At 47.5% G+C, this 18,723-nt stretch overlaps 1 protein-coding gene across 1 annotated transcript in view; it reads left to right on the top strand.

Moving 5' to 3' along the window:
* The first annotated feature begins 222 nt into the window (after window positions 1–222).
* The window catches only part of LOC140393972 (ankyrin repeat and BTB/POZ domain-containing protein 3-A-like), a 58,995-nt gene continuing 40,494 nt past the window's right edge, over window positions 223–18,723 (top strand). The window contains exon 1 of the mRNA XM_072480676.1: window positions 223–1,180. Coding sequence (XP_072336777.1) covers window positions 337–1,180 — 844 coding nt within the window. The 5' untranslated portion in view covers window positions 223–336. The remainder of the gene's footprint in view (window positions 1,181–18,723) is intronic.

Raw genomic sequence — 18,723 nt, 5'->3', positions numbered from 1 at the left:
GGATGTTTCTCTCTCTCTCTCTCTGGGATGTTTCTCTCTCTCTCGGATGATTCTCTCTCTCTCTCTCTCGGATGACTCTCTCTCTCTCTCGGATGTTTCTCTCTCTCGGATGTTTCTCATCGCTGTGTGGTGGGGCAGGAGGTGTGTTGCAGTCAGAGGGGCGGGGAGAGAGCGGGGAGGTGGCGGATGATGAGCTGCTACTTTAGGAGGCAGGCTCACTGGCAAATGTCAGTGTGAGCCCTGGGACGGTGCATCGCAGCAGTCAGCAACCGAGTGGAGAGAGAAAGCCTGCCGGGAGTGGGGAAAGCTCCGTTTACATGCAGGTGCCGCCTGGCCATGTCTGAACTTTATAAAGTAACAAACCGGAACTTGGAGAACTTGACTTTAGATTCTGGGTATGGAGGGACGGCCACCTCCCGTGGATCGTCCAGTTTGTCTCTATGCCGCTCGGGGGGGACTTGGGGCTCCTTCCCCAGGGCAGCTGCGAGGAGATACCTGGGCAGCTGTGATACGCTGGACGCAGAGCTGGCGGAGAGCTCGGAAGGGTTAGAGGCTCTGCACTACTGCCCGAAACTGCCCCAGCCTGAGGACATCCCGTGGACTGAGCAAGAGGTGCAGGAGGTGCTGAGGAGATGCTGTCCTGGTGGCTCCAGGCAGCCAGACTCTGGGAGCCTGCTTCAGAAACTCTCCACCTACTTGAGCAGGGTGCTGGTGCGGCTCGGCAGAGAGGCTCAGAGACTCAGCCTGCAGAGTGCCAAGTGCAGCAAGCATGAAATCCAGAGTGCAGCCAAGCTGGTCCTGTCCTGGTCCCTGTCCCAGGCTTGTATGGCGGCTGCGGTCAAGGCTCTGTCCGTCTACAACATGAGCTCCGGGGTGCAGCTCAGCAGCAGCAAGAGCTCCCAGTGTCAGCTGGTCTTCTCTGTTGGCCGATTCTTTCGCTGGATGGTGGACAGCAGGCTGTCCAACCGCATCCACGAGCATGCGGCCATCTACCTGGCAGCCTGCCTGCAGAACATCCTGGAGGAGGTCCACCTCAAGCTGCTGGACAGCCTGCACTCCCGAGGGAAAGAACCGCCTGAGGACATGGACAAGGCCCTGGAGGAAATGCTCAGCACTGACCCCGACCTGTGGGGCCTGTTCCAACCACATGAGCACCTAATCTGTGGGAGGAACGCTTACGGTAAGCTCGGTGTAAGAGGAGAGACTTCTCCCGACCTCGGGAGCTGCCAACATCTTAAATTAAGTACTTTGACACCTAAGGTTTTGTGAAAGGGAAATCATGATTAATCAATTTATTGGAGTTATTTGAAGGGGTCACGTGTGCTGTGGATAGAGGGGAACCAGTGGACGTCCTGTAGTTAGATTTCTTAAAGGCATTTTGGTACCGTGCCACATCCAAAGTAATTGTGGAAAATAAAAATTCTTGGTGTAGAGGGTGACATACTGGATGGATGAAGATTGGCTGGCTAACAGGAAACAGATTTGGCATAAATGGGTGTTTTTCTGGTTGGCAGGTGGTGATCAGTGGTGTGCCACAGGGATCAGCGCTGGGACTTAAACTTTTTACAATTTATATAAATGACTTGGATGAAGGAACTGAGGGTACGGTTGCTAAATTTACTGGTGACACAAAGGAAAGTAAATTGTGAAGAGGACACGAGGAGGTGACAAAGGGACATAGATTAAATGAGCAAAGAGCTGGCCAATGGAGTATAATGTGGGAAATTGTCTATTTTGTCAGGAAGAATAAAAAAAGCTCATTATCTAAATGGCGAGAGATTGCAGAGCTCTGAGGTACAGAGGGATCTGGGTGTCCCAGTGCATGAATCACAAAAGGCCGGTATACAGGTACAGGCAGTAATTAGGAAAGCTGATTGAATGTTATTGTTTATTGTTAGGGTGGATGTGGAGAGGATGTTTCCTCTTGTGAGACTATCTAGATCTAGGGGGTCAGTGTTTAAAAATAAAGGGTCACTGATATAAAACAGAGATTAGGAGAATTGTTTTCTGAGGGTGGTGAGTTTCTGAAACTCTCTTCCTCAAAAGGTAGTTGAAACGAGAATCTTTGAATATTTTTAAGGCAGAACCAGATAGAATCTTGATTAACAAGGGGGTGAAAGGTTATGGGGGGTTGGCAAAAATGTGGGGTGGAGGTTACAATAGGATCAGCCATGACCTTATTGAGTGGTGGTGCAGGCTCCAAAGGTCAAGTGGCCTTCTCCTGCTCCTAGTTTGTATGTTTGTCTGTATCTCTTCACATTCCTACTCTGGCATGTTAACCTAGACCAAGGGTTCAAATCTCTAGAGTAGGTCTCTAACCTACACGTCAGTCTCAGAAAAAAGAGTATTACCACTAAGTCAGCGATAACAACCCTGGTGTTATCTTGTGGTCAGTATCTTTCTACAAATGTTTTGGAATCTGCTTAATCTGCCAGTTTTCAAAGTCCTGCAGGAATCCTCCGTGCTGTTGGTTAATGAAAATGCGTCTAGTCTCCTTGAGAGTGGCAAGGGGCTGTTTAGCACAGGGCTAAATCGCTGGCTTTTAAAGCAGACCAAGGCAAGCCAGCAGCACGGTTCGATTCCCGTACCAGCCTCCCCGAACAGGCGCCGGAATGTGGCGACTAGCGGCTTTTCACAGTAACTTCATTTGAAGCCTACTTGTGACAATAAGCAATTTTCATTTCATTTCATTTCATTTCATGGCGACACAGTAGTTAGCACTGCTGCCACACAACTCCAGGAACCCGGGTTCAATTCTGGCCTCGGGTGGCGGTGTGGAGTTTGCACTTTCTCCCCGTGTCTGTGTGGGTTTCCTCCGGGTGTTCCGGTTTCTTTCCAACTTAAGGATGAAAGGACTGCTGGATTGGATTGGATTGGATTTGTTTATTGTCACGTGTACCGACGTACAGTGAAAAGTATTTTTCTGCGAGCAGCTCAACAGACCATTAAGTACATGAGAAGAAAAGGGAATAAAAGAAAATACATGATTGTATAACTTGTGTTGCCCTATGTAACTACATAAGCACTGGCATCGGATGAAGCATCCAGGGTGTAGTGTTAATGAGGTCAGTCCATAAGAGGGTCATTTAGGAGTCTGGTGACAGTGGGGAAGAAGCTGTTTTTGAGTCTATTCGTGCGTGTTCTGTATCTCCTGCCCGATGGAAGAAGTTGGAAGAGTGAGTAAGCCGGGTGGGAGGGATCTTTGATTATGCTGCCTGCTTTCCCCAGGCAGCGGGAGGTGTAGACGGAGTCAATGGATGGGAGGCAGATTTGTGTGATGGACTGGGCGGTGTTTACGACTCTCTGAAGTTTCTTGCGGTCCTGGGCTGAGCAGTTGCCATACCAGGCTGTGATGCAGCCCGATAGGATGCTTTCTATGGTGCATCTGTTAAAGTTGGTAAGGGTTAATGCGGACATGCCGAATTTCCTTAGTTTCCTGAGGAAGTATAGGCGTTGTTGTGCTTTCTTGGTGCTAGTGTCGACGTGGGTGGACCAGGACAGATTTTTGGAGATGTGCACCCCTAGGAATTTGAAACTGCTAACCATCTCCACCTCGGCCCCGTTGATGCTGACAGGGGCGTGTACAGTACTTTGTTTCCTGAAGTCAATTACCAGCTCTTTAGTTTTGCTGGCATTGAGGGAGAGATTGTTGTCGCTACATCACTCCACTAGATTCTCTATCTCCCTCCTGTATTCGGACTCGTCGTTATTCAAGATCCGGCCCACTATGGTTGTATCGTCAGCAAACTTGTAGATGGAGTTGGAACCAAGTTTTGCCACGCAGTCGTGTGTGTACAGGGAGTAGAGTAGGGGGCTAAGTACGCAGCCTTGCTGGTGTTGAGGACTATTGTGGAGGAGGTGTTGTTGTTCATTCTTACTGATTGTGGTCTGTTGGTCAGAAAATCGAGGATCCCGATGCAGAGTGGGGAGCCAAGTCCTAGGTTTTGGAGCTTTGATATGAGCTTGGCTGGGATTATGGTGTTGAAGGCGGAGCTGTAGTCAATAAATAGGAGTCTAATGTAGGAGTCCTTGTTTTCGAGATGCTCTGGGGATGAGAGTAGGCCCAGGGAAATTGTGTCTGATGTGGACCGGTTGCAGCGGTATGCGAATTGCAGTGGATCAAGGCGTTCTGGGAGTATGGAGGTGATGCGCTTCATGATCAACCTCTCGAAGCACTTCATTACGACTGAAGTCAGGGCCACTGGTCGGTAGTCATTGAGGCACGTTGCCTGGTTCTTCTTTGGTACCGGTATGATGGTGGTCTTGAAGCAGGTGGGGACCTGGCGTCCCCGGGTGGGGAGGTGCTGGCGAGGACGATGACCTTGTTATCAGGTGGTAACATCTGTGTAGTATGTCCATGGAAAGAGGAGGTTGGGGTGATCATCTGGATGTTATGAAGCCCTGTATTATAAATTATAATGCTGGAAATATCCTTTGAACTGCTCCTGACATTGCCACTAAGTGCTAACCTGAGGTGAATTTGGGGTAGTTTTGTGTTATTGGAATCTCTAACTAGGACCAGATTGAGAAATCAGTTCCCATTAATCCCCTTGCAGAACAGAAACAGACAGATCGTGAAAGAGTGTCAGGAAGACACCCAGAGACAGGGACAGAAACAAGGAGAGAGAGAGAATTAGGGCTTCCACATTGCGAGGAAGGGAGAGGCCGACAGAAGAGAGTTGGACAACACAAGACAGTCAGTAACGACAGGATTCAAATTCACACCCAGTGGAGTTGTCTTGTTTGCACTTTGATTTCAGATTTCCTGCATGGACAGTATTTTGCTTCAAGATAGTTTCTAACTCACTGGACCTGTCTCTGCCTGTTAACCAAATTCAATGGCATACTTCTCTCTCTCTGGTTTTCGCACATTAATCACTAACACTCCTTATAGGAGAATCCTGTTAACTTGCTTGGGGGAGGGGAGAGTTACAAATAGGAAATACTTCAAATGAAACTAAATTCTGCTCCATGCAGTTCTCTAGTTTTGTAACATTCAAAATTATTGCACATTACGATGGTGGGTGGGAGACGGGGCCGGGGAGAGGTCTAAAAGTGACTTTTTGAAGAACAATTTAATTTCCCCCCCCCCCCTTCCTTTCCTTTTCTGACGATTCAGTTCACTTACTGGGGCTTAGGGTAGGCCCACTTACCCTTTGCTTCTCCTCAATGTTTACTTCTAGCCCCCAGCAGAAACCACTGGTGATCCCGAGCCTGGCTGAAAAGGGACGTATCCGGCCCGACCTGTGCTCAATATCTGCCACACCTCAGATCAGCAGGGAAATCCAAACATTCCTGTTTTTAGTCACTTACACTTTAAGTCTGCCTCGCAGGTAGCCCCTAATGAATTGCCAAACACGGCTCAATACACAGAGAGTCATCCAGACTCGATACACTATCTCTTATCTCTACACAGATGCATTTTCTGTTTCCACTCAGTCCATTCTTGTCTCTTAGTCAGAAGATCAGTGGTTCAAGTCTCTCCTCAGAAACAGATTATCACGGCTGATTCTCCAGGGAGTGCTTTCACTGTCAGGGCTGCTATCTTTCAATAAGACATTAAACCAAGGACTTGCCTGCCCTTTCAGAGGTTTGTGAAAGATTCCATGGCATATTTTTTTGAAGAAGAACAAGGGTGTTCTTCTTCAGTGCCATGAACAATACTTATCCCTTGATCCAACATAAAACAATAGGTGAATCCAACCCAGACAGTTACCGCCCCATCAATCTTCACCCGAGCAACAATAAAGAGATGGAAGGGAGTCATCAACAGCGCTATCAAACAGCACTTACTCAGCAATAATCTGCTCTGTGGCCCTCAGTTGGGTTTCATGAGGGCCACTCAGCTTATTACAGCCTTGGTTCAAAGAGCTGAACTCCAGACGTGTGGTTTGAGCTCTGCCCTTGACATCAAGGAGTTCTAGCTAAAATGGAGTCAATGGGAATCAAGGGCAAAACGTTCCACTGGTTGGAGTCATACCTGGACAAAGGAAGATGGTTTTGGCTGTTGGAGGTCAGTCATCTCAGCTTCTGGACATCAATGCAGAAGTTCCTCAGTCTTAGGCCCGACCACTTTCAGCTGCTTCACCAATAACCTTCCCTCCAACATAAGGTCAGAAGTAGGAATGTTCGCTGATGACTGCACAATTTTCAGCATCATTCGCGAATCCTCAGATACTCAAGCTGTCCATGTCCAGATTCAGCAAGACCGCGACAATATCCAGCCTTGAGCTGACGAGTGGCAAGTTACCTTCGCGCCACACAATTGCCAGTCAATGACTTTCTGCAAGGGGATCTAACCATCACCCCTTGACATTCAATGGCATTACCACACTGAGTATCACTAACAACATCCTGGTGGTTACCATTGACCAAAACTGGACTGAACCAACCATTAAAACACTGACAAAAGAGCAGGTCAATCTGCAGCGGTTCAAGACGGCAGCTCACCACCACCTTCTCAAGGGCAACTAGGGATGGGCAATAAATACTGCCCTAGCTTGTGGCACCCACATCTCTTGAATGAATTTTTTAAAAATTGACTGAAACTGGTTATCTCTTTGCTTACTGCGGGAGATTACTCTGCATGATGCAAGTTGTTATTTTTCATTTACTGTCATCAATTTTTGACTGAGTTTCTGTGGTGATCTTCATGGCTTTAGGCCATCTCAAAACGCTTCACATCCAATGAGTTCCCTTTTTAGTGTTATACAGGCAAACACAGAAACCAGATCATGCACAGCAAGATCCCACAGCAGCAATTAGGCTGTTAATTTGTTTCAATGGCGTTGGTTGATAAGTATATGGCTGGGCATATTGTTAAACTTTCAATGAGAAACCTGCTTCGCAAGGCTATGACTTGGCAGGAATAAGCTTCTATATATCTTGTTAAAAAGGATTATCTGTTAATCTATAGCTTCCAATCACAATTACTTATTCAAGAAGAAAATGAAATAATATTTTTCACGGAAAGCACCCTCTCATTGCGCTCCTTACCCAAACCAAGGCAGTGAAATTTGTTTTATGGTTGTTCTAGAAGGGAGCCAGTAGAGTTATGATGGGCTGAATAGCCTCCACCTATGCTGTAAACGATGCCATCACCTTGTGCATGTAGCTGCATAAGGCCTCAGTTTAATATATCACCTGCAAATTTGAACTGCTGGCAGTGAAGCACTCCCTCAGTCCCTCATTGAACTGTCAGCCTAAATGATGTTCTTGTGTGCTCAAGGAGTCCAGTTCCGGTAAATAAGTATTCAATTTATGAAAGAAAATATATATAATTCTATATTGGTGCAAGGACAGAGACGCTCAGGAGTATATTCTTTTGGGTTTATCACTGAAACAAATTAATTAACAAAATAATAATCTTTATTAGTGTCACAAGAAGGCTTACATTAACACTGCAATGAAGTTACTGTGAAAATCCCGACGCCTTTCCGGGTAGATGGAGGAAGAATTCAGAACGTCCAACTCAACTAACAAGCTCATTGCCGTATTAATGTAAGCCTACTTGTGACACCAATTACGGTTATTATTATGTCTTTTTGGGACTTGCGGGAGGAAACCTGAGCACCAGGAGGAAACCCACGCAGGCACGGGGAGAACATGCGGACTCCACACAGACAGTGACCCAAGGCGGGAATTGAACCCGGGTCCTTGGTGCTGTGAAGCAACCGTGCTAACCACGATGCTACCATGCTGCCACCTGTTAAGGTGCGACACCCTAACAGGGCACTGTAATGCAAACCAGAATTTTAAATAAATGTTCCTGGGGCTGATAATGCTCTCCAACCCCTGTTGTATCCATTGGTTGCAGAAGGGCTCGAGTGTACCTGTGGACACGACGTGCTCCCTCTCCAGCGATACCCTGACTTGGATGTAACCATGGAGAAAAAGGGCAGACAGTGGGGCGAAACAATCTCCTGAACTGCTCGCAGCCTGGACCTGTTCAATGAGCAACTCGGCCAGACCAAGAAGCAGGCTAAAGAGGAGGTCACCCTGTCCCTGTGAATTGTTGAAGGTGACAGGGCAGGTTGAGAAAGCACACTGAATTGTGGGCATTATAAATAGGAGCAAAGAATGTGAAGCAAAGGACGGCACGGTAACACAGCGGTTAGCAGGGACCCGGGTTCGATTCCCGGCTTGGGTCACTGTCTGTGTGGAGTCTGCACGTTCACCCCGTATCTGCGTGGGTTTCTTCCGGTTTCCACCCACAAGTCCCGAAAGACGTGAATTGGACATTCTGAATTCTCCCTCTGTGTATCCGAACAGGCGCCGAAGTGTGGCGACTAGGGGCTTTTCACAGTATTTTCATTGCAGTGTTAATGTAAGCCTACTTGTGACAGTAATAAAGATTATTATTAGTGACCCTTTATACAACGTTGCTTCAGCCTTCACTGGAGTCAGGACAACACATGGAGAGGGGGCAGAAAAGATTTCTGTTAATGTTTGCAGGGATGAGGGACATCAGTTCCCTGAATAGATGGGAGAAGCTGGAGCTGTTCCCCTTGGAGAAGAGAAGATTAAGAGGAGATGTGATAGAATTCAAAATCATCTGGACAGGGTAGATAGAAACTCTTTCCCATTGGTGGAAAGATCAATCAGAGGCTGCAGATGTAAGGTGATGGGTGAAAAAATCATAGAATTTACAGTGCAAAAGGAGGCCATTCGGCCCATTGAGTCAGCACCGGCCCTTACAAAGAGAACCCTACTCAAGCCCACATCTCTACCCTATCCCTGCAACCCAGTAACCCTATTTAACCTTTTTGGACACAAAGGACAATTTATCATGGGCAATCCACCTAACCTGCACATCTTTGGACTGTGGGAGGAAACCGGAGCACCCGGAGGAAACCCACGCACACACGGGGAGGATGTGCAGACTCCGCACAGACAGTGACCCAAGCCGGGAATTGAACCTGGGACCCTGGAGCTCCGAAGCAACTGTGCTAACCACAATGCTACAGAAGAATGACATTGGGAGGAAATGTTTTTTTAAGCTGTATTTAGGACCTGGAAGGTACTGCCTGTGAATGCAATGGAGGCAAGTTCAAACAAGACCTATCTGAAGGGAAAGAAATGTACAGGGCAACGTGGAAAAGGCAGGGAAGTGAGACGAGCTGCAGAGTGCCGACACAGACGCAATGGGCTGTAACCATTTCCTGATTCGGTGATGCTTTGTATAGAGAAGGCTTCCTGATTTCTCTCCTCGATAGCCTAGCACTAATTTTAAGGGTTTGACCTTTGAACTGTAATCCCGCAGCTTCTATCCACCTATGCCATTGAATCCGTCATTTTGAAACCTCGATCAGATCAGCAGCAATGGCAATTTGCACTTGTATAGCGCCGTTAATAGATTAACAATGTCCCAAGGTGTTTCATAGGAGCATCGTCAGGCAGGATTGGTCACCAAGTCCCATAATAAGATTACCATCAACCTTCTAAGGGAAAGGAAAACGAGTCCTTGCAACCTGTAATTTCATCTTTAATCCACGGTGAATTTACACCACACCCCTTCCAAAACCAGTATATTGATCTTGAGCAGCACTGTTTAAAGACAAAGGGCGGTTATCCTGAAAATCTGAAAGGAGAGGTGACAGGCATGTCTGTTCTCTGTGGTGATTAATAGAGTTGTTTTGATCTGTGAGATTTAAAAAGCTGCAGTCTGATTTTAAACTCGTTTGACAAACCTTTCTGTCTAAGTGGCGTGGGAACACTGCCCAAGGGTGACATCATTGTAGCAAATCCTTCCCCCCCCTTTCTGTGGTGAAAATGGTATTGCACAATTCTTTAACGACAGTGCACCTTTGAACAAAACATTTATCACACCAAACATTCCCCAATCACGTGTTTAAACCCGACAGGGTTGAAGGGATTAAGTATCCTGTGAATGATTATGACTAATGTTGGGGTAATTCAGTTTGCTGCTTCTAGCCTGACCTACAATATGCTTTTAAATCCTCAAATTAGTGTTACTCAGTGATCAATTAAAATCTGACTGACCATGGAGAGAGAGCACACAGGCAATTGCGAGATTAAACTGTTCACTCCCAAAGTTCCAACATAGCTGCTAAGATCAAAGAATTGCAATTAATTACTTACAAATCAAACTGCTACTAAATCACGGCATGAACTGTTGTTTTGTCCTGTGTGGTGCAGTGTGGAACTGATATCGGACCCAGCAGTATAGATTTGACAGTGACAGGGGGTCTAACTACAGGAGACCGTGACAGCGACACTGGGCTCAGGCACCAGGATAACCACTGGATTGAGCCTGGGTGTGATATTCTCTGTAGTGGAATAGCCAGTGCTATGACATTAAGGTGCCAGAGAGTTGCTGATGTTAATGGAATATTTTCTCTTGCATATCAAGCATTTGTCTTCTTGGCAGTTGATTGCCCAAACAAATGTTCTGGGGAAGGCTGAAGCAATCTAGACTTGCAGCTACTTGCATCATGAAAACACGTATTTCTTCAACATCATGTAGATTGACAAGTTCTTTTGTCAGAGGCACAAGCAACTCCTTGATTGGCTGAGGAGTGTGGTAGCTTTGACTTGTGCTCTTCTCGGGCATGCAGCGCTGGACTCAGCATTGTGAATGGAACCGATGCCTGTGAACTCTCATTCTTCTGAATTGTGTTTCGCTCCAGGGATTGCCATCCGGGAGTTGAATTTGGGCACTGACACAGCTTCTCTATGATCTGCCTAAAATTCTGCAGTCAAAGTTTCAAATAGGCAGTATAAGAGAGTACAGGATTGCACTGCCCTTCTGCATGTTTTACTGAAATATGGGGTGTATAGTTGCAGGGTAGTCAGTAGGCCCTTTCATCAAGGCAGAGCCCCCACCATTATCCAATAACTGCTGTGAGCTAGACATTGGCAGGCCATCATAGAATCTCTGCAGTGCAAAAGGAGGCCATTCGGCCCATCAAATCTGCACTGACCTTCTGAAAGAGCACCCTTCCTAGGATACCTCCCCCTAACTTTGTGGTTCAAAGGACACCCAGATCCCTCTGTACCTCCGAGTTCTGCAATCTCTCCATTAAAATAATTTGCTGCTTTTCTATTCTTCCTGGCAAAGTGGACAACTTCACATATTTCCACATTATACTCCATCTGCCAGATTTTATCTCACTTACTTAACGGGCGAAATTCCCCGGTATCGGCGCGATGTCCGCCGACTGGCGCCCAAAATGGCGCAAATCAGTCGGGCATTGCGCCGTCCCAAAGGTGCGGAATGCTCCACATCTTTGGGGGCCGGGCCCCAACCTCAAGGGGCTAGGCCCGCGCCGGACGAATTTCCGCCCCGCCAGCTGGCGGAAAAGGCCTTTGGTGCCCCGCCAGCTGGCGCGGAAATGACATCTCCGGGCGGCGCATGCGCGGGAGCGTCAGCGGCCGCTGACGGCATTCCCGCGCATGCGCAGTGGAGACCATGGCGAAGGCGGAAGGGAAAGAGTGCCTCCACGGCACAGGCCCGCCTGCGGATCGGTGGGCCCCAATTGCGGGCCAGGCATTTTAGCGGCGGGACTTCGGAGGGGGGGGGGGCGCCAACCGGTGCGGCGCGATTCCCGCTCCCGCCGAATATCCGGTGGTGGAGAATTCGGCAACCGGCGGGGGCGGGATTCACGCCAGCCCCCGGCGATTCTCCGACCCGGCGGGAGGGTTGGAGGATCTCGCCCAACCTGCCCATATCTCTTTACCTCGTCTTAACAACTTACATTCCTACCTATCTTGGTGTCATTGACAAATGTAATTACCATACGTTCAGTCTCTTCATCCAAGATGCAAATTGTAAATAATTCAGACCCCAGCGCTAATCCCTATGACACTCCACTAGTTATAGTTTACCAACCCGAAAAAGATCCATCTAACCCAACTCTCTGCTTCCTGTTAGCTAACCAATCCTTTATCCATATTAATATGTTATCCTCTACACCACATAATCTTACCTTCTGAAGTGACTTCTTACTTAATGTCGTTTGGAAATCCAAGTATAATCCAAACGGGTTCCTCTTAATCCACGTTGCTCGTTACTACTTAATTAAATAATTTATTAGAGATTTTTGATGATTTCCTTTTCACAAAATGATGCTGACTCTGAATGATAGCATTCTGATTTTCAAAGTACCCTGCTATAGCCTCCTTTTATAATGAGTTCTAGAAGTTTCCCTGTGACCTGGGGTGGCACGGTGCCACAGTGGTTAGCACTACTGCCTCAGAGCGCCAGGGACCCGGGTTCAATTCCGGCCTTGAGTGACTGTGTGGAGTTTGCACATTCTCCCCGTGTCTGCGTGGGTTTCCTCAGGGTGCTCCTGTTTCCCCCCACAGTCCAAAGATGTGCAGGTAATGTGGATTGGCCACGCTAAATTGCCCTGTAGTGTCCAAAAAATGTGCGGGTACAGGGATGGACCTAGGTAGGGTGTACATCAGAGGGTTGGTGCAGACTTGATGGGCTGAATGGCCTCCTACAGTGTCGGGATTCTATGATGTTACACTAATTGGCCTGTAATTTTCTGCTTTCTATCTCCTTTCCTTTTTTGAATAAAGATGTTACATTATTTAAGGAATTTTGGAAGATTATAAACCATACCTCTACTATCACTACAGGCACTTAAAAAAAAAATTTAGAGTGCCCAATTCATTTTTTCCAATTAAGGGACAATTTAGCGTGGCCAATCCACCTAGCCTGCGCATCTTTAGGTTGTGGGGGCAAAACCCATGCAAACACGGGGAGAATGTGCAAACTCCACACGGACACTGACCCAGAATTGAACCTGGGACCTCAGCGTCGTGAGGCAACAGGGCTAACCCACTGTGCCACCGTGCTGCCCTACAGCCACTTTTTTTAAGACCCTAGGATGCTGGTCATCAGGTCCTGGGGAATTGTCAGCTTTTAGGTCCAATAGTCTTCCCAGCATCTTTTCCCAAGTGATGGTGATTGGTTTAAATTCCTTCCTCCTGTTCATCTCTTGATTTTCAAGTATCTTTAGGAAGTTTTCTAAGTCTTCCACATTAAAGACAGACTCAAAATAACTGTTCAATGTCTCTGCTATTTCCTTGTTTGCCATTATCAATTCCCCAGACTCTCACTTTAGTTACTCTTTTTCTATTTAAGTAGTTGGGAGAAACTCTTACTACCTACTTTGTATTATTAGCTAGCCTGGTCTCATTCTCTGCTTTCCTTTTTTTCCAGCCACTCTTTGCTGGTTCATAAAATCTGACCAACCTACCACTAATCTTTGCATATCTGTACAGTGTTTCTTTCAATTTCTTGCTGTCCTTAACTTCCTTATTCAGCCACGATGATGCATCACTGTCAAAGAGTCTTTCTTCCTAGCTGGGAGAAATATTTGCAGAGAGTTTTTAATTATGTCCTTTAAATATTTTCCACTGCATCTCTCTTGTCCTGCCCGTGAACCTAATTTCCCATTTCACTTTACCTTCATACCCTTAAAATTACCTCAGGTTTAAAACACGAGTCTTAGACGCTTCTCCCCTTCAAACTGAGCATGAAACTCTATCATGTTATGATTGCTGTCGCTCAGAGCTCCTTTACCATGTGGTTATTAATTAATCCTGTCGCATTACCAGGTCCAGAATGCCTGCTCCCTAGTTGGTAGTGCAATATAAGGGTTACAGAAAGAGGGTTAGTAAATTTGTTTCAAATGTTAAAATGAAGGTAGAGAAACTGGGCGCCATTGAATGGAAATGAAACAGTCTCGTTTTGGGTGCATTTAGCACAGTGTTTCCTGGCACTTGCAGTGTCGAGAATGACCCTGCTATTTGCTTCATTTTTGGGCCTTGGCGATGGCGATGACCACCCCGCTGAGGCCGCACTTACGCTCATTCCCTGCACTAACAAGCTTATTTTTAAATGACGCCCCGATCTCTGGACCGTGGCCTCATCACCCCCGCAATGCACCAATTAGGGGATCCTCAGGCCTCCCACACCCCGCCTCATAAGGTCAAGGCCAGCTCCCTGGCACAAGCAAGATGCAACTGGGCTCCTTGGCACTGCCAACCTGGCATCAGCCCAGCCAGCCTGGCAGTGCCACCAGGGCACCCAGGTGGTACTACCATGACACTTGAGTGGCATCAGAATGCCAGGGTACCACCCTACCCAGAGCCCGACCACCCAAGGGAGTGGTCACCTGGGAGACCCCCAAGTGTTGGTACAGCTGGTCCACATTTGTGGAAATCAGTGCCAAACAATATGTGGGTCTCCGAGGTGAGGCTGTGAGATCCCCGTGCCTTGGGTAGCTTCTGCGCAGCCATATTCAAGTAAGCCTAACTGTGCAGGTGAATATGCAAATCCGGATCATGCCCTTTGAGGTCGGGAGCCAGATTGTGCGCCTCATGAGTTTGCAAGGCGTTACGAGCGTGGAAAATCTTGTGAGAGGCCCCTCACGAAACTTACCGGCCTTGTTGCATCCCGAGTCGGGTGTAATGAAGCTGTTTTGTCACGCCCACTATTTCCTCTGGTGGGGAGTGAGAACAAAGGGTCATAACGTTTTATAATTAGAGCTGGGCTGTTCAAGCGTGATGTCAGGAAGAATTTGGAACATTCCCCCCAAAAGCATTGTTGATGTTGGAAGTCATTTGTAACTTTCAAATATGCTATTAACAGATTTTTTAAGACAGAAACCGAATTAACGATTTGGGTCAAGGTCCTGGGCGCGATTCTCCGCTCCCACGCCGGTTGGGAGAATCGCCTGGCACGCCATTTTTCCATGCAACGCTGGTCCGACGCCCTCCCGTGATTCACCCAAGCGGCGAGAATGGCCCCGTCGTGTTCTGCGCGGCGCAGGCCGGAGAATCGCCCGAGACACCCAAAATGGTGATTCTCCGCTATCCCCGCTATTCTCCGGCCCGGATGGGCCGAGCAGCCTGCCCAATATGACGGGTTCCCACCGGCGCCGTCCACATCTGGTCGCTGCCAGCGGAAACAGCGCGGGAACGCTGGGGGGAGGGCCTGTGGGGGGGGTAGGGGGGTTCCTGCACCGGGGGGTGGGTCTCAAATGGGGCCTGGCCCGCGATCGGTGCCCACCGATCGGCGGGCCGGCCTCTCTGAAGGAGGACCTCCTTTCTTCCGCAGCCTCGCAAGATCCATCCGACATGTTCTTGCGGAGCGGACTCGGGGAGGACGGCAACCACGCGCCAACCCGCGCATGCGCGGGTGACGCCAGTTATGCGGTGCTGGCCGCGTCATTTACGCGGCACCGCTTTTACGCGGCGCCAATGCCCGGCGCATGCTGCTTTCGCGACACGCCCCCCCCCGAGTTCCTCGCGGCCCCGCTCCTAGCCCATTTTCTGGCCTTGAATCGATCGCGATCGGGGCCGTTTCGCGCCGTCGTGAAACTCGACGGCGTTCACGACGGCGTGGGCACTTAGTCACGGGAGCGGAGAATCGCGCCCCCTGTTTTTCTCTCTCCACAGATACTAACAGGCTTGCTGAGGATTTCCAGCATTTTCAGACATTTGAACATCCGCGGTATTTTGCTTTTGTGTTTACACATTTTTGTTGGGTAAGGGCAGCTAGAGATATAAAACTAAGGCAGGTAGATGGAGTTGAGATTTCAAAATGAATGGGAGTACAGGCTCGAAGGGCCGAATGGCCGACTCTTGTTCCTTTGTGACTTGGAATATTTGACTGTGTGCCAAGGGTCGTGTGGTCGAATGTCCTGATTTTGTGTTGCAGCTGCTGTGTTCAGTTTATTTGCTGTGATTACACTGCAGTATCTGTGATGCACAACGCTGAGGGGATGTGAATGCAGAAATGTGGGGCCCCAGTGGCTTTCATCCAATTAGTTTCCAGTAAAGGAGAACCATGCTGTGCTCATGTGGAATGCTGCTGACATTGTGGTTGCACAATTAATCCACCTGTACTTTCCACAGCGAGCACATTAACCAGACAGCATTGAATAAGGTGGGCGGTTGGCAGCCTAAACTTTACAGCATGGCATATTCATCACCACAAAGAGAATGTGAAACAAGCACCTTACATTCCAACCTCAAGTGATTTAGCAATAAGCTTTACAGTTACTTGAAGCATCAAATTTGAAACAATTATTCAGGCATGCTGGTCTCACATAGTGTTTCTATCAAGTTGTTCTGTTATAAAACTAATACAGAGAGATCCAGGCGTTTAATGTCAGTGACCCAAAGGCCCAGACTTCAGGAAAATAACGGCGGGTTTAATGGTATTTTCCATTATTCATGTGTAAATTGTCTGGAAACTTGAAGAGAGGTGAGATTTGATTTGCTATAAGTTGAAGGATGATTTGTACCATTCCACCATTAGCCTCTCTTAAACTGGCACCTTGCCCTCAACCTCCATGTGAATTTCATAAAATTGCTGCATTGATCAACAGGTTAACTCATGGGATCCCTGCAGTGCAGAAGGAGGCCATTTGGCCAATCAAGTCTGCACCGACCCTCTGAAAGAGCACCCTACCTAGGCCCAATCCCCCACTCTATCCCCATAACCCCACCTAACCTTTGGACACTAATACAGGTGGATTTTTAGCAATCCACCTAACCTGCACACCTTTGGACTGTGGGAGGAAACCGGAGCACCAGGAGGAAATCCATGCAGACATGGGGAGAACACGTAAACTCCACACAGACACCCATGGCCAGACTCGACCCTGGGTCCCTGGCGCTGTGAGGCATCAGTGCTAACTCACTGCAGAAATTTAGAGCTTGTACTTATCAGTACCGGTACGTTTTTAATAAAGAGATATATATTCCTGCAACCCTACTGAATCTCCGTCCCACAAAGTTAAACAGTGGAGTCTCATTCCAACATGTAGTAAGAATTGTTGTTGGAGAGCTTGTTGAAATTTGTATTTTTTCTTTCAGTATTTTTCTCTCTCTTAATCTTAATGTATCTTTCTCTCTTCCTGTATTATTCTTTCCACATCTAATTTGACTTTAATTCACTTAATGTCCTTCTCCGTTGCTCCTGTTTCTTCCTCAATTTCCAACAATATCTGAAATTGCATTGCCTGTTTTGACAGCTCAGATTGTGCTACACCAAGTTTCTGTATACTTTCCTCTGTAAGGAAAGAACTTGCCATCCAGCCTGTCAGTGCCCTCATGTTCCTTCCTGTAGCCACAAGTAGGTTGTTCAGCAACAAAATTCAGCTCATTTTCCACAGAAGATGTTTTGTCACTGTTGGTTTCCTGTTCATCAGGCTTCTGTCAATCGGCCCAGTGCTGGGGAGCTGAGTGGCTAGGTTCTGCTGCCGACATAGCAATGCGTTCTCACCGCACTGCGTAGTTAGCAGCATTGCAGGATGTAGATTACAACCTCAACCACACTCTTTTATTAGTAACATTACACTATTGACAGGCAGCATCATTATATATGTTGCAGCTTGGAGACAGTGTAATGGGAACTTTGTATTTTATAGCATGTTGCAAGGAATTCATACATGTGCACAACACACACACATGCATAAACACACACGTACGCAAGCTGTGCTCACATTTAAATACACATACGTATGTACAAGGGTTAAGGTTAAGGTCTGTCTGATGTCATACTGTCTCAATGGGTTATTGGGGACAGCACTCTGTCTGATGTCATACTGTCCCAATGGGTTATTGGGGACAGCACTCTGTCTGATGTCATACTGTCTCAATGGGTTATTGGGGACAGCACTCTGTCTGATGTCATACTGTCCCAATGGGTTATTGGGGACAACACTCTGTCTGATGTCATACTGTCCCAATGGGCGAATGGGGACAGACACACAGATGGAACTGATTGGTGTCTGTGGGAACTCTAAATTAACCTAAACTAATTAGCTGCCTTTGACTAACAGAGCCGGGCTTCAGGGTGAGCGGATCTGATCATTGTGGTTTATTTCAATGATTCCAACCGCTAGAAAGTTCTCTGCACAGCAGATAGATACAGTGATAGATAGATTGGAGAGTTGGGCGGAGAAATGGCAGATGGAGTTCAATCCGGGCAAATGCGAGGTGATGCGTTTTGGAAGATCCAATTCAAGGGCAAACTATACGGTAAATGAAAAAGCCCTGGGGAAAATTGATGTACAGAAAGATCTGGGTGTTCAGGTCCATTGTACCCTGAAGGTGCAGGTCGATAGAGTGGTCAAGAAGGCATACGGCATGCTTTCCTTCATCGGAAGGGGTATTGAGTACAAGAGTTGGCAGGTCATGTTACAGTTGTATAAGACTTTGGTTCGGCCACATTTGGAATACTGCGTACAGTTCTGGTCGCCACATTACCAAAAGGATGTTGATGCTTTGGAGAAGGTGCAGAGGAGGTTCATCAGGATGTTGCCTGGTATGGAGGACGCTAGCTATGAAGAGAGGTTGAGTAGATTAGGATTATTTTCATTAGAAAGACGGAGGTCTACAAAATCATGAGAGGTATAGACAGGATGGATAGCAAGAAGCTTTTTCCCAGAGTGGGGGACTCAATTACTAGGGGTCACGAGTTCAAGGTGAGAGGGGAAAAGTTTAAGGGAGATATGCGTGGAAAGCTCTTGACGCAGAGGGTGGTGGGTGCCTGGAACGCATTGCCAGCGGAGGTGGTAGAGGCGGGCGCGATAGTGTCATTTAAGATGTATCTAGACAGATACATGAATGGGCAGGGAGCAGGGGGATACAGATCCTTAGAAAATAGGTGACAGTTTTAGATAGAGGATCTGGATCGGCGCAGGCTTGGAGGGCCGAAGGGTCTGTTCCTGTGCT

This window comes from Scyliorhinus torazame, chromosome 17 (genome assembly GCF_047496885.1).
Source record: "Scyliorhinus torazame isolate Kashiwa2021f chromosome 17, sScyTor2.1, whole genome shotgun sequence".
Classification (NCBI taxonomy): Eukaryota; Metazoa; Chordata; class Chondrichthyes; order Carcharhiniformes; family Scyliorhinidae; genus Scyliorhinus; species Scyliorhinus torazame.
Note: the sequence above shows the minus strand (reverse complement) of the source record. Positions and strands in the feature narration are given on the sequence as shown.